At 38.5% G+C, this 15882-nt stretch overlaps 1 protein-coding gene across 4 annotated transcripts in view; it reads right to left on the reverse strand.

The window, feature by feature from the left end:
- ptpn13 (protein tyrosine phosphatase non-receptor type 13) overlaps positions 1-15882 on the reverse strand; it is a 106220-nt gene that overhangs the window by 18511 nt on the left and 71827 nt on the right. For 2 of the 4 annotated variants that reach the window (XM_051677112.1, XM_051677111.1), the window contains exons 20-29: positions 14084-14143; positions 12485-12574; positions 11905-12012; positions 10242-10373; positions 9551-9984; positions 8480-8623; positions 7484-7577; positions 4815-4900; positions 4506-4674; positions 4120-4334 (exon numbers count right to left, since the gene is read on the reverse strand). In XM_051677112.1, coding sequence (XP_051533072.1) covers positions 4120-4334; positions 4506-4674; positions 4815-4900; positions 7484-7577; positions 8480-8623; positions 9551-9984; positions 10242-10373; positions 11905-12012; positions 12485-12574; positions 14084-14143 — 1532 coding nt within the window. The remainder of the gene's footprint in view (positions 1-4119; positions 4335-4505; positions 4675-4814; positions 4901-7483; positions 7578-8479; positions 8624-9550; positions 9985-10241; positions 10374-11904; positions 12013-12484; positions 12575-14083; positions 14144-15882) is intronic. The other 2 variants (XM_051677113.1, XM_051677114.1) reach the window with 2 other exon arrangements.

Genomic DNA, 15882 nt, shown 5'->3' on the forward strand with positions numbered 1-15882 from the left:
TTACCACTGTACCTAGGTAACAACTCGAGAAGATGTCACTTGCACCTTTTAAGTGAAGTATTAAAGTTTCTCTCTTTGGATTTACCATGAAAACTTGCCATGCACAGAACAACACTTGTGTTTGTCTGACACAGATGCATTGAATGTGCAATGATATGATGAATGTTGCCTTTTGTCTGCCGCAAGCCTGTGGATGCGCTGCAAGAGATGTGAAGAATGTGAGCAGCCCTCTGAAGGGAATTATTTGGAGATAAGCAGGTATGCGAAATGCATTATACCACAATAATTGTGATCGCAAGCCTGCAAATACGCAAATTATACGTCAACACAAGAATCAGAATCAGCTTTATTGCCAAGTATGCTTATAAATACAAGAAATTTGTCTTGTTGACAGGAGCTTCCAGTGTACAACAATATAAAAACAATACAAAAACAGCAGCAAGATATAGATAATAATAAAAAATAAAAAACTAATTGTACACATACGTACAGACACACACATACATACATACACACATACACATGGGTAGTGCAAATCTAATACAATCTGTTATCTGTTATGTACAGTGCAAATACAAATCTGTTATGTACAGTGCAATTTTTGTTTTTTTTCTCTCAGAGGAATGAAATGGCAGAAGAGGTAGGATGTGTTGGATAAATATAAGAAAAAATAAACTGTGTATTGCACATAGTTATTGCTCATGAGATGGATAGCCTGAGGGAAAAAACTGTTCCTGTGCCTGACGGTTCTGGTGCTCAGAGCTCTGACGCGTCGGCCAGAAGGCAACAGTTCAAAAAGGTAGTGGGCAGGGTGAGTGGGGTCCAGAGTGATTTTTCCAGCCTTTTTCCTCACTCTGGAAGTGTATAGTTCTTGAAGGGGGGGGCAGGGGGCAACTAATAATCCTCTCAGCAGTCCGAACTGTCCTTTTGAAGTCTTCTGATGTCTGATTTCTTAGCTGAAACAAACCAGACAGTTATTGAAGTGCAGAGGACAGACTCAGTGACTGCCTGTGGCAGGTTGAATTTCCTCAGCTGGGAAGGAAGTACAACCTCTGCTGGGCCTTTTTCACAATGGAGTCAATGTGGGTCTCCCACTTCAGGTCCTGTGAGATGGTAGTGCCCAGGAAACTGAATGACTCCACTGCTGCCACAGTGCTGTTTAGAATGGTGAGGGGGGTCAGTGTTGGGGTGTTCCTCCTAAAGTCCACAATCATCTCCACCGTTTTGAGCGTGTTCAGCTCAAGGTTGTTTTGATTGCACCAGAGAGCCAGCTGTTCAACCTCCCTTCTGTATGCAGACTCATCGTCATCTCGGATGAGGCCGATGACAGTGGTGTCGTCTGCAAACTTCAGGAGCTTGACAGAGTGGTCCTTGGCGATGCAGTCATTGGTGTAGAGGGAGAAGAGTAGTGGGGAGAGCACACACCCCTGGGGGGCACCTGCGCTGATTGCACAGGTGCTAGAAGTGAGTTTCCCCTGTCTCACAAGCTGCTGCCTGTCCATCAGAAAGCTGGTAATCCACGGACAGATAGACATGGGAACAGAGTGTTAATTTATTCTGGGGTATAGCTGGGGTGATGGTGTTGAAAGCTGAACTGAAGTCCACAAAAAGGATCCTTGCATATGTCCCTGGTCTGTCCAGATGTTGCAGGATATGATGCAATCCTATGTTGACTGCATCAACCACAGACCTGTTTGCTCGATAAGCAAATTGAAGGGGATCTAGAAAGGGTCAAGTGATGTTCTTCTGGTGGGCCAACACCAGTCTATCAAATGATTTCATGACCACAGATGTCAGGGCGACAGGTCTGTAGTCATTAAATCCTGTGATTTTTGGTTTCTTTGGGACAAGAATAATGATTGAGCGTTTGAAGCAGCAAGGGACTTCACACTGTTCCAGTGATCTATTGAAGATCTGTGTGAAGATGGGGGCCAGCTGGTTAGCACAGGATCGAAGACACGCTGGTGAGACGCCATCTAGGCCTGAAGCCTTCCTTGTCTTTTGTTTCCGAAAGCCGCGGCTCACATCATCTTCACAGATCTTAAGTGTAGGTTGAGTAGCAGGAGAGGGGAGGAGGGTGGATGCAGGAGGTGTTGGTGTTTGTGTGAAGTGAAGGTCAGAGTGGGTGTGGGGTGTGAGATTGGGCCTTTCAAATCTGCAGTAGGATACATTCAGGTCGTCAGCCAGTTGTTGGTTCCCTACAGGGTTGGGGGTAGGAGTCCTGTAATTTGTGAGTTGTTTCATGCCACTCCACACTGATGCAGGGTCGTTAGCTAAAAACTTGTTTTTCAGCTTCTCAGAATATCTTCTTTTAGCCAATCTGATTTCCTTGTTCAGTGTGCTCCTGGCCTGACTGTACAAGACTTTATCCCCACCCCTGTAAGCATCCTCTTTGGCCTGACGAAGCTGCATGAGCTCTGCTGTAAACCACGGTTTGTCCTTGTTGAACTTTAAATAAGTCCTAGTAGGAATGCACATATCCTCACAGAAACTGATATATGATGTAACAGTATCTGTGAGCTCGTCCAGGTCTGTGGCTGCAGCCTCAAAAACACCCGCTCTGCTTCATTGGTCCATCTCTTTACAGTCCTTACTACTGGCTTGGTTGATTTTAATTTCTGCCTGTAGGTTGGAAGAAGATGAACCAGACAGTGATCAGAGAGTCCCAAAGCTGCTCTAGGGACAGAGCGATATGCATCCTTTATTGTTGTGTAACAATGATCCAGTATATTTCTGTCTATAATAATTTTTTTTTTTATAATTTTCTTTATTTATCACACATTATACATATATGGTGAAATTCTTCTTTTTCACATATCCCAGCTAGGCTGGGGTCAGAGTGCAGGGTCAGCCATGATACGGCGCCCCTGGAGCAGATAGGGTTAAGGGCCTTGCTCAAGGGCCCAACAGTGGCATCTTGGCGGTGCTGGGGCTTGAACCCCCGACCTTCTGATCAGTAACCCAGAGCCTTAACCGCTGAGCTACCACTGCCCTATGGTGGAGCATGTGATGTGCTGTTTGTATTTGGGCAGTTCACGTGTGAGATTTGCTTTGATAAAATCCCTAAGAATAATAATAATTGAGTCTGGGTATTGTTGTTCCATGTCTGTGATTTGATCAGTCAGCTGTTGCAGCGCTGTGTTCACACGCGCGTTTGGCGCAATATACACACTCACCAGAATGAACAAGAAAAACTCCCGTGGCGAGTAGAAAGGCTTACAGTTAATAAAGAGCACTTCCAAATTAGGACAGCACATCATCTTTAACGTTGTTACATCTGTACACCAACTTTCACTGATGTAAATGCATGTTCCACCGCCTCTCGTTTTCCCCGTTAACTCCGCGATGCGATCCGCTCTGAACAGCTGGAAGCCCGGCAGATGTAATGCGCTGTCCGGAATGGCTTCACTCAGCCAGGTTTCTGTGAAGCACAAGGCAGCAGAGGTTGAAAAGTCCTTGTTTTTGCAGGTGAGGAGATGTAGTTCGTCTGTTTTGTTAGGAAGAGAGCGGAGATTCGCAAGATGAATGCTCGGCAGCGCTGTTCGAAATCCGTGCTGACAGAGTTTGACCAGCGCACCTCTCCCTCGCCTGTGTCTCTTGAACAGCAGAGCTGCGCCTCCAACTAAATTGTCTAACAAAATGTCTGAATATTCGAAAACCAGGAAAAGATTGTCTGGTACATGCTTGTCGAATGTTCAGCAGTTCGTCTCTGTTAAAACTGACTGGAAAAAGATTACTAAACACAGGACAAACAAACAAAAACAACAAAAGAACTGAGGAGCTCCACACCGAGGCAGGCATCCGCGGCACCATCATATGTTTACAAGCGGTTCACTTCCGCGATTTGGTATGATTGCGTTCATATCAGCAGCAAACCGCACTAGAGTTCACATGAACTGTACCCCAGACCACCTTTTCAAGTGGACTTGGGTGTGCACCAGCACACATTATCCAAACGAACTGAACTTTGACGTCATTCGACCCTGGGTGCACACCAAAAGTGCTAGTGTGAAAGCACCCTTAGTTTCACAACATTTTTTTTTAACATTTTTTCAAATGTTGTATTTTGGTGTGTTTTTTTTTTTAATCCTCACAGACCAAAGTATAAGGTTAACATACATGCTGTGACAATCCTTTCAGTGATGTCTGATTGACACGCAGGATGACGTCGCCCACTTGGATATGGCCACTCTCGGCTGCTGGTTGCCCAGGAAACAGCTTCTTGACCCGGACCATACTGGAGCCCACCGGCTCTCCAGGAACATTCTCCTCACGACTGAAACTGAAACCGAGACCGGATGTGTTCTTCAGCAGACCTACCTCAAATGTGTTATCTACAGGGGATAAAAAAAAGACTGATCTGAAGCAAGGGTAGAAACTTTCTTCCAATCTATGGTTTAAAATACACAACCGTTGGATTCCTAGTACAGATATTCAACCACTAAGCTATTAAATCCACATTGTTATGTATTTGCCTGCAGTAAACAGTGCGTTCCACCCCTCACCTGGTGTGATGAAGTTGTATTCTGCTTTGTTGACTGGTGTAGGCTCTTCTATGTCTGTGTTCTGTGCATCTGAGGGTTCGCTCTGGGAATTTGAAGTGCCTTGAGGGGTCAGAGGGGCGTGTACGCTGTCTGTTGGAGGCTGACCTTTCTCCAGCAACAGATGCACTACCTGAGGAGAGGCATGAAAGTGAGAATTAAAACTGAATAAAAAAAACATTGCACTGGTACAGCTTGTAATACAAGGAATGGCCTCTAGGGGCACCAGGCTTCATCAATACAGCATTCAATTGAAATCACCAGTCTTCTCACCTGCCCAGTGTCTCTTAACATCTCTACTGCCTGTTTGTGAGTGGCTCCTTCCAGGCTCTTCCCATTTACAGCTACTACACGGTCTCCTGCAGGACAAAATCAACAGGCTAACGTCATAAGAGGTCTCATAACTGGGTGATTCTCATGAAGAAATGTCCAGCTCATATTTCCATAGAGTCCCTTAGAGGACAGCGAGGGAATTTATTTTCTGAACTAGTTTTGCTTTCCCTCGAAATAGTTTGCATTCCCTCACAATACGAATAGCTTGGCATTTCTTTATAATAGCTTTTTCCATCACATACAAAAATTAACCATGGTTTTACTACAGTAACAATATTTGAACTATGGTATTTGTAGTAAAACCACAATAACCTCAGAATTTACCATAGTTTTGCCAGAGTAACTATAGTTCAACTATTGTATTTGTAGTAAAACTATAGTACCCTCAATTTACAGAACCACAGTTTTACTAAAATAACTATAGTTTAACTATGGTATTTGTAGTAAAACTACAGTAACCAGTAAATTTACCATGGTTTTGCTGGAGTAACTATAGTTCAACTATGGTATTTGTAGTAAAACTATAGTAACCAGAAAATTGACCAGGCTTTTGCAAGAGTAACTAGTTCAACTATGGTATTTGTAGTAAAACTATAGTAACCAGAAAACTGACCAGGGTTTTTACTAAATTAACTATAGTTCAACTATGGTATTTGTAGTAAAACTATAGTAACCAGTAAATTGACCATGGTTTTACTACAGTAACTATAGTTCAACTATGGTATTTGTAGTAAAACTATAGTAACCAGAAAATTGACCATGGTTTTGCAAGAGTAACTAGTTCAACTACTGTATTTGTAGTAAAACTATAGTAACCAGTAAACTGACCAGGGTTTTGCAAGAGTAACTAATTCAACTATGGTATTTGTAGTAAAACTATAGTAACCAGAAAATTGACCATGGTTTTACTACAGTAACTATAGTTCAACTATTGTATTTGTAGTAAAACTATAGTAACCAGTAAATTGACCATGGTTTTACTACAGTAACTATAGTTCAACTATGGTATTTGTAGTAAAACTATAGTAACCAGAAAATTGACCATGGTTTTGCAAGAGTAACTAGTTCAACTACTGTATTTGTAGTAAAACTATAGTAACCAGTAAACTGACCAGGGTTTTGCAAGAGTAACTAATTCAACTATGGTATTTGTAGTAAAACTATAGTAACCAGAAAATTGACCATGGTTTTTACTAAAGTAACTATAGTTCAACTATGGTATTTGTAGTAAAACTATAGTAACCAGTAAATTGACCATGGTTTTACTACAGTAACTATAGTTCAACTATTGTATTTGTAGTAAAACTATAGTAACTTCAATTTACAGCACCATGGTTTTCTACTGTAACTATACATCAACTATGGTATTTGTAGTTCAACTATAGTAACCAGAAAATTGACCATGGTTTTACTACAGTAATTATAGTTCAACTATGGTATTTTGTAGTAAAACTATAGTGTCCTCAATTTACAGAACCACAGTTTTACTACAATAACTATAGTTTAAATATGGTATTTGTAGAAAACTATAGTAACCAGTACATTTACCATGGTTTTGCTGGAGTAACTATAGATCAACTATGGTGTTTGTAGTAAAACTATAGTAACCAGTAAATTTACCATGGTTTTGCTGGAGTAACTATAGTTCAACTATGGTGTTTGTAGTAAAACTATAGTAACCACTAAATTTACCATGGTTTTGCTGGAGTAACTATAGTTCAGCTATGGTATTTGTAGTAAAACTATAGTAACCTCAATTTACAGTACCATTGTTTTACTACAGTAACTATAGTTAAACCATGGTATTTGTAGTAAAACTATAGTAATCACAAAATGTACCATTGTTTTACAACAGCAACCATATTTTAACTATGATATTTGTGTAAAACCATAAAAATAATACAGGGGAAACAAAACTATGGTAATAAAAATCATTAAAATTTTGCCAAAAAACAAAAACAAAAAAAAAGATGGTTAGTTTTACTATAGTAACACCATGGTTAATCTGTTGTACATAGTTTTACTATAGTAACACCATGGTTAATCTGTGGTTCATGTACCATGGTTTTTAAAACCATGGTTCTTACAACAAAAATCACATGTGAGAGTGCTTGTTTTATTAAAATATGGTCAATTAAATTCAGTAATTCTGCAACCTTTTTGACATGAAGTGCCATTTTAAATTTTCCTTGTTAATAGGGATGTCAACTTTTTAGCACGTCAGTCCTTCACGTGCCAGCCATTGTTTGCCGACCACTAATGTACACTAACAATTTGATTAACAATATATTTTTATCTTAAGATTTTTTTTAATTACTGTAGGCTACTGAACATTTGGGAAAGGGGGTGCATAATTGTTATGAAAAAAATGTCACAATGCAAAAAATACTTTATTTAAATTTGTATTCATTTATTTTGATTTTTTTTTTTCTTATTTGTTTTCTTGTTCTTTTTTTATGTGAAATATGACCGGAAATATGACAATCTCTTCGGGAGATTCACCCAACTACGTGACAGACATCAAATGGTAAATGCAAAACCTAATAAACAGCTTTTCTTCGATAATGAGAAGGTACGTTAGAACTGGATTTCCATAATATCTATTTTACCTTTCTTTATCCTGCCATCCAGCTCGGCTGCTCCTTTAAGAATGACACCTTTGACGTATATCCCTCCATGCCTCATAGTTGTATTCGAGCCACCCTGTGACAAACAAACACATTAATACACCCACACAGAGAGGCATTATGGGAAAGAAACAGTCTATCCTCCATGTTCTGGGTCTGGATCACTCTATTAATTGATTAGGTGATCAAATGGACACCCTTATTTACATGACATAGATTACGAGTGTTGTACTGTATTGTAAAAAAAAGAACTAAGAAGCTTACATGATCAAACCATATGAACCAAGCAACACCCACTCTTTCATACAAGAGGCAAACCACTAGATCTTTTGAAAGTTTGAGAATGTATAATTAAAGGGATAGTTCACCCAAATTCACCCAAAAATGAAAATTCTGCATTTACTCACCAAGTCATATGTGTCATGAAAAACAAGAGGGTGAGCAAATGACAGAATTTTCATGTGAACTTTGCCTTTGCTTTTCACTAAAAATTAATTACTCAGTTAACAGCATTAAACCGATTTCTTAAAACCACTTCAGTCATAAAATCATGACTAAGGTCTACAAAACAAAAGTGGCATGCTTACGAATCACAGCAAAGCATAACTGTAAAATCACACCGCAGCAAACTGAATCAAGCAAATGCAAATCCATGCAGGCATTAGTCTTTCTCCATTATAAATACAATAGAACCAAAAACTTACTGTATTTTTGGGTGTGGGCACATGTTCCTTCACCCTACTGTACCTACTGTGGTTTTGGTTTTACCGTTAGTGAAGGAGCCAATTGACATGCCTGTAAAAATCTGCATGCAAAGAGCCAAAATCTACTTTCCCCAAAACTGAAGCCAAGCGAGGAGCTTCAAAAAGCAGCGAGAGCTACGGATACAAAAACAACACACACACACACACACGCACACGCACACACAAAGTAATGAGTAAAGGAGAATCAAAGGAGAAAAAAAGAGAGAGCGGAAACCTTTCCGAACAGTACCGTGACACTAATGCCCAGGCTACTGTCTATTTTGGACAGCTCAACGTCAAATAGATCTCCAGGTTGGAGGCTATTGACTTCTGGGCTACTAGCACTTAAAGTCTCCGTGACGTTGTTGGGAGAAACCCCCTGTAAACAGAGAAGAGCTGGGTAAATTCAAGGCCGTGCACTGCCGTACACATGCAAGGGGCAAGGAGGTCAGAGGTTATGGGCTGAATGCATCTGGTTAAGAGCTGCTCTTTGGTGGAGACATGCAAAATTGCATTGCATTTTGTTGAGAAAAGCAATTGGTCAAGAAGGAAGAGAGGGAGAGACTGTAGCAAGCAGTTCAAATTTTTTTTTATTAATGTTTGACGTGTTTCCTTGAGTGTGTGAATCTAAGGTGTAACTACTCTATATACAAGTAGTTACATAAGTCTGTAACTTTTAAGGGAACTTGGAAGGAGCGTGGAGCCATATATTGACCATATATTTCACATATATGTGAAAGTGTAACACTGTGTCCTAACTGGGTGTGATGCAATAAAGCAATAAGCAATAAATATATATCTTCGACATTAAAAATAATTTTTTGCCCAAACCAACGAACGTCAGGACATTTTGATATCTCACTGGTCCAAAATCACATTCTAGATAACTGTATATTGAACATCAAACATCAACTAGATTTTTAGATTTTCTCAAGAAATTCTGTCAAATCACTACTAAATACATTTACACATACTGTAATTACTTCTCACTGGAAACTAGATGCATCGCGCCTGGTTAGGACACAGTGTAAATGTGAAATTTGTTTGGATAACCCAAATTATGTTCTGAATCTGTTGGCATGTAGGAACTCAAAGGAGGGATACAATGAGTGAAAGAGTTTGTATCTCCTATTATTCCAAAAAAGTCATTTAACATATTTTTTTCAAAACACTGAAGTAACACTTTAAAATTCACATACTGTATGTAAATGTTTATTTCAAAACAGTTAACTAGAAATTGAATTCAAAACTTAACCTATAGGTGTCAATAAAAGTTCTTTTAAATCATTACTGAGAATGATTCTACCTTTTTAGTCTTTTGTTTCTCTTGGCTATTTGAGCAAGTGTCTTCATCCATGTCGGAATCCCCTCTGTCTGAGTATTCCAGCTCTTTCGGAACATCTGGGACTTTGGATTTCCTGGTTTTAGGGGGCAAAGCTGGTGGGGCGGCCTCAATGGAGGGTTTACTGTCAGCGAATAGCGACTGGGCTGGTGTGGTACCCTCAGTAGGAATGTTGAGATGGAATCCATTGAGATTAGTTTGCAGGAGGCCAGCGCTTTTTGTCCTAGAATCCTGCAAACTGATGCTCTCCTGTTGTACTGACTGGGGTGGAGATGTATTGATGGAGGTGAGAGGGGGGCTGGGGGAGCCTTCATGCTCTTCAGATGAAGAATCAACATCCAGTTCCTGTTCTTGTGTGGCTGAGCCTGATTTGCAGTGCTGGATTCCTGAAGGAGAGTCTAAGAGAAAAAGAAAGAAGCTTGATTACAATGTTGCCAACTATACAACTTTTTCAGAAGTTTATCTTGAAAATGTGTACGTCTATCCCTGCCACCACACAAGGTAGAGACTGTAACATCTGCTTTTGACCAAGAGGGGCCAAAACACACCAGAAAAACAGCTATTACATGGGCCAATTGTAAAGTGGTGCAATCGACCTTTAGCTCTAGGAGTTCTTAGAAAAAGGCCATATACATGTGTATATTATTTCTATTACCTGGAAACAGCCTCTCTTTAGGTTGAGAGACCACCAACGTGACATCATCAGGAGCACCCTGCAGTATCTCCACCACAGTGTCGTGTGATAGGCCCTCCAGACTGAAATCATCTACACTCAACAGCCTATCACCTGGACATATACACATATAGTAAAAATGTACAGTGTACAGTAAGTGCTAAAAACCTTATACTGAACATTCTGTAATTGTTGAAAATATTCTGGAATAATTAAAAGCATTTTAGAATTGTTCAAAAGGCATTCTGGAATTATTTTGGGCATTCTAGAATCATTTGAAGCACTCTAGAATCATTTAAAGCACTCTAGAATCATTTAAAGGACTCTAGAATCATTTAAAGGACTCTAGAATCATTTGAAGCATCCTATAATTGTTGGAAACACCAAGCCCTTTAAAATCATTTGTAGCACTCTAGAATTGTTTAAAGCATTCTAGAATCATTTGAAGCTATCTCAAATTGTTTGAAGCAATCTAGAATCATTTGAAGCATACTAGAACTGTCTGAAGCCCTCTAGAATTGTTTGAAAGACTCTATAATCTTTTGAAGTACTCTAGAATCATTTAAAGAACTCTGGTTTTGTTTGAAGCATTCTAGAATTGTTGGGAACCCTACAATTATTTGAAGCCCTCAAAAATTGTTTAAAGCACACTAAAATCACTTAAAGGACTAATTTGTTTGAAGTACTCTAGAATCTTTTTAAGCCCTCTAAAAAATTTGTATCACTCTAGAATCTTCTAAAGCACTCTAGAATCGATTAAAGCAATCTCAAATTGTTAGAAGCAATCTAGAATCTTTTGAAGCACTCTAGAATCACTGAAAGGACTCTAGAATTATTTGAAGAACTCCGGTTTCGTTTGAAGCATTCTAGATTTGTTGGAAATACTCTACAATCATTTGAAGCCCTCAAGAATTGTTTAAAGCACACTAAAATCATTTCAAGCACTAATATGTATGAAGCACTCTAGAATCTTTTTAAGTCTTCTAAAATCATCTGTAGAAATCAAGAGTTGTTTGAAGCACACTAGAAGCAGCACTCTGGAATCATTTTAAGCCTTCTAAAATCATTTAAAAGTACTCTAGAATAGTTTGAAGCACTCTAGAAGCAGCACTCTAGAATCATTTAAGCCCTGCAGAATCATTTGTAGCCTCTACAATCATTTGAAGCATTCTAGAATTGTTTGATGAACCAAAAGCACTCTAGAAACAATACTCTAGAATAATTTAAAGCCCTGTAGAATAATTTGAAGCATTTTACATTCAATTAAAGAACTCTACAAACATTTGAAGCACTCTAATAATTTAAATCACTTTTAAATTGTACTATGTGTTCTGGAATCTTATAAAGCAATATGGAATTGTTCGAAGTATTCTAGAATCATTCAAAACATTCAAGCAGCATCATGAAATAAGTAGTTTTTGTATTCTGTGAATTATGCAACATAAAGTTTACATCTTTAAAAATTAAATCCAACAAATGACACACAAAATGATGAACTATGGAGTGTTTTAATTGCTTTTAGAAAGGACAATTTATGCAAGATGTGCCATGACCTCTCCTCTTTACCACAAGAGGGCATAAGAGGTTCAAGCAGTTGATTACACAAGGCCCACGGTAGCCAAATACAAATGTGTTCGCATCATACCTGGTTTCAGACAGCCGTTGATATCAGCAGGTCCACCAGGAGTGATGGAGCTGATGAGAGTGCCAAGGTCCTGTCGTCCTGAGTTCTCTCCGCCAACAACCTGAAAGCCTGAAACACAACACACCAGCAAGCCTGCAATACTTAATTTTACCATATCCCACAAGCTACAGAAAGACAAATTTCCAAATGCCTTTACATATACGCTACTGGGTTCAAAATTAAGCTATACATTTATTGAGACTGTCCCTTGTCCAATTAATGAATTTTTTCAATGAGTGACATTTTCTCTAATTGCCAATCAATCATTCAAGCCAATTCTGTGCGAGGAACGTAAAACAGCACTTTCTCTCCCTGAGTGGAATTAATTAATCACTGGGTATGAATGATGAGGGCTGCCAGACTTCTGCACTCCATCACACTACACTTCTTTCCTGTCAGAGTAATTGATATGCGTGTGTGTGTGTGTGTGTGCTGATAATCCTTACTGCCCCTGCCGGGTGTTTAGCAGCATGTTTGTGTCAACAGCTCTCCACTCTGACTAGATGTAGTCTCTTTTAGCAGCACAGGATGTTTTACTCACCCAGCCCGTATTTGACGTCTTTCTTCAGATTTACAGTCTGTATCTCTCGCTCTGGAGAGGGTAAGGCATATACCTTCTTTTTCAGAGAGTCTGTGTGGGAAATACCAGTGAAGGATTTAGAACAGAAATGACTTTGATAACTAGCAGGCAGTGTTACTAATTTAACTCTTAAATGTTAAGCTATGGCTGTCTAGAAAACACAGACACAGCAATCTAAAAGCCTCTGATGAAAATTACAAATTACACAACTAAAGGCCTATTCATAAATCCATAGTTTTCAGCATAAGATTTTAGAATGATCTGCGATGATTCGTCATGTTTTAATTAAGAAGCAAGTTAAACTTTTTAATTGTTCTAATGAATCATCCATTCAGTTATCCAAATGTTTTTAAGAGTTCTCTGAAAAATGGTGTGAAAAATATTGTACTGCGATGATTTGTCATGTTTTAAATGTATTTTACATTTTTAATTTAATTTAATTCTTTTTAATTATTGAATCATATATGAATCATGCATTCAGTCAAATTTGGTGGGGAAATATTTTTGATAATATTTTATATATTTGTACCCTTCAGCTGCATTTGACTGTGCAAACAAAAGGAATATTCTGGGTTAAATACATTACATTAAATAAATTACAAATAAAAGTTAAGCATCTGTTGACTGATCTGAAAAAAAAAAATACAATTAAAAAAAAATTAAAAAATGTGCCAATTACGCATTTACCCATTTTTCACAAACTAAGATTAATTAAAAAAAAATTCTGCATGAAACAGTATTGGATGCTGTCGATAGTCACTAAGTAATTTTACAAAATAAAGAATAGCTCTGTTTCCCCGGGGAAGCTAGCAAAAGTAGGCTAATACTCAGTTTGTGTGTTTGCATGGCTAGAAAAAGTAACAATCACCTCGCCCAAATGCACACCCTATAATAAAGACTAATTTATTTTTGTAACTCCTTTCTTGGTGCTAACAGATAGCATTAGGCCTGGCATCCATCTCTAATGTGCTATATTAACATGCCATGGCTACTTCTCTGCAGCTCATACTTGTGGATCAGGGAGATTAGCCCACAGCGTTGTTGGTTATCAGAGTTGGCAAAACCCACTATAAAAAACAGCTTAGCGAAGCATTCTTAATGGCCCTCAACAGCATGTGCCTGAGCCAGAGAGAGAGGGCAATGAAACTTGAGCCAAGACAGAGAGAGAGAGAGAGAGAGAGAGAGAGAGAGAGAGAGAGAGAGAGAGAGAGAGCGCAGTGCATTAGAAAAGACATTCTCCAAGCCATTTAAAACAGTAGAGTGGACACAGCTATCCGAAGCATGCTGGATTTACCAAGTTCTCCTCAGGCGTTGGGATTCTGAGCTTGGATTTAATTGAGGCAGATGTCACTGTGAGGCAAACTACTGTTACTGACATTAAAAGCATGTCCTCTTTACTTAACTAAAAGTCAACTATGCTTTCTGCAGATGTTTGTATTTCGGGGGCAGTCTAGGACACAACATTTCCTACCAAGTTTCAGGACTTTCCTAATTTGACCACTGAAAAGAATCAGATGACTATGTGGGAGAGTCACATGAAACACAGATTATATACTGTACCACTGATTCCTATGGAGGAGGCAGGTGTAGAGGGCACTCCGGAGCTGTGCATGCTAACACCTGAGGAAAACAAGATTAATTTTCAAAAAAGGCTTGACTTCCTGGCTGCTCATATATATATATATATATATATATATATATATATATATATATATATATATATATATATATATATATATAAAAACTATATAAAAACAAAATGTGTATCAAAAAGGACATTAGGACACAGATTTTCTTGCCATTGGCAGTAAACATACACCGATATATCGGTCAAGCCGATAAATTACCCGATATTTGGCCATTTTGAGATTTACCTATATCGGTCAATAACTGTGTCCACTTGGTCGTAACTAGAACATAAGTTATTTTTTTACATTTAGGTCAATCACATAATTCTGTGATCAAATATTTTTGTATAATGACTTGTGGTCAGACCGATATATCGGCTGATAATTGGTATTTTTAAATTATCGGCATCTGACGATAAATGTTCCTTTTTGGGACTCTGTCAGGGTTTATTTTGTGATGACTGACTTAATGTACATTATCTATTACATAAAAACATGCACCAGTGCATGACTGAACAAGTGTTTAAATTAAGATTTTAATCTTGTTTTATGCCATCTCTCCAAATACAGAAGATGATGTTGAGAGGATTAGGGTTGCTGCTCGCTCTGATCTGACAGCGGATGCAATGGAGGGGTAAAATGATAAGATCAGTGAGGGAACAGAGGGAGAGCGCTATTAAAAAGATGAAATGATAGAGGCAGACAGCCTCTGAATCCACAGTGAGAGATAGAGACAGATTCCACCCACTATCCAGACAGACCATGAGAAGTGAAGTGGAAAAAGAGTTAGAGTGAAAGAACTACAAAGAAAGGAAGTTAAAGATAGCAAAAGAACATTCAAAAGCAGAGAGACTCCCACTGAGACATGATGGCAGACTAGTCGGTTGTTGGATCATTAATGAGGCTGACAAGTTCATCTAGATTTTTTTCTCATCGTTTTTACATTTTAAGCAGCGGCACTTTAATTAGCATGCTAACAGCGAACTGTGCAAAGGTTGCAAGACAGTTTGAATGGTAAAACTTTCGGAAAAGTTTTAAATCTTTAAGCTAATATCCTGTTACAGCAATGTGGATAAAGCCATACATATTCCGCATTTTGCGCTGTTTTTTGAGCATCTCATGAGTAATGTGTTTTTAAGTGTGTAGAGTTTAAAACAGTCCAACATTTAAAAACTCGTCTCAAGACCCTATGCACCGTCTAGCTGCTTTTGAACACATAAACATGTCTAATGCAGACGTGTCTTAAGACACCAGCTTAATGAAACAGGACTTCCTTAAAGGAATAGTTAACTCAAATAAAAATTCTCTCATCATTTACCCACCCTCATGCCGTTCCAGATGTGTATAACTGTTTTCTTCTTCTTACCACAAATGAAGATTTTTAGAAGAATATCTCAGCTCTGTAGGTTCATACAATGCAAGTCAACAGAGTCCAAAGCTTTGAAACTCAAAGAAGCAAATAAAGGCAGCACAAAAGTAATCCATATGACTCGAGTGGTTAAATCCATGCCTTCAGAAGATATTATAGGTCTGGGTGAGAAAAAGATCAATATGTACGTCCTTTTTTCATATAGATTGTCCTCCCTGCCCAGTAGAAGGCAATATGCACGAAGAATGTGAATCGGCAAAAACAAAGAAGAACTCTTAGGAGAGAAGAGCGTTTAGGAGGGCTGTTTTAAAGTGGAGATTTAAAGTAAAACAACAAAAAAAGGGACTTAAATATTGATCTGT

Source organism: Myxocyprinus asiaticus, chromosome 38 (assembly GCF_019703515.2).
Source record: "Myxocyprinus asiaticus isolate MX2 ecotype Aquarium Trade chromosome 38, UBuf_Myxa_2, whole genome shotgun sequence".
Taxonomy (NCBI): Eukaryota; Metazoa; Chordata; class Actinopteri; order Cypriniformes; family Catostomidae; genus Myxocyprinus; species Myxocyprinus asiaticus.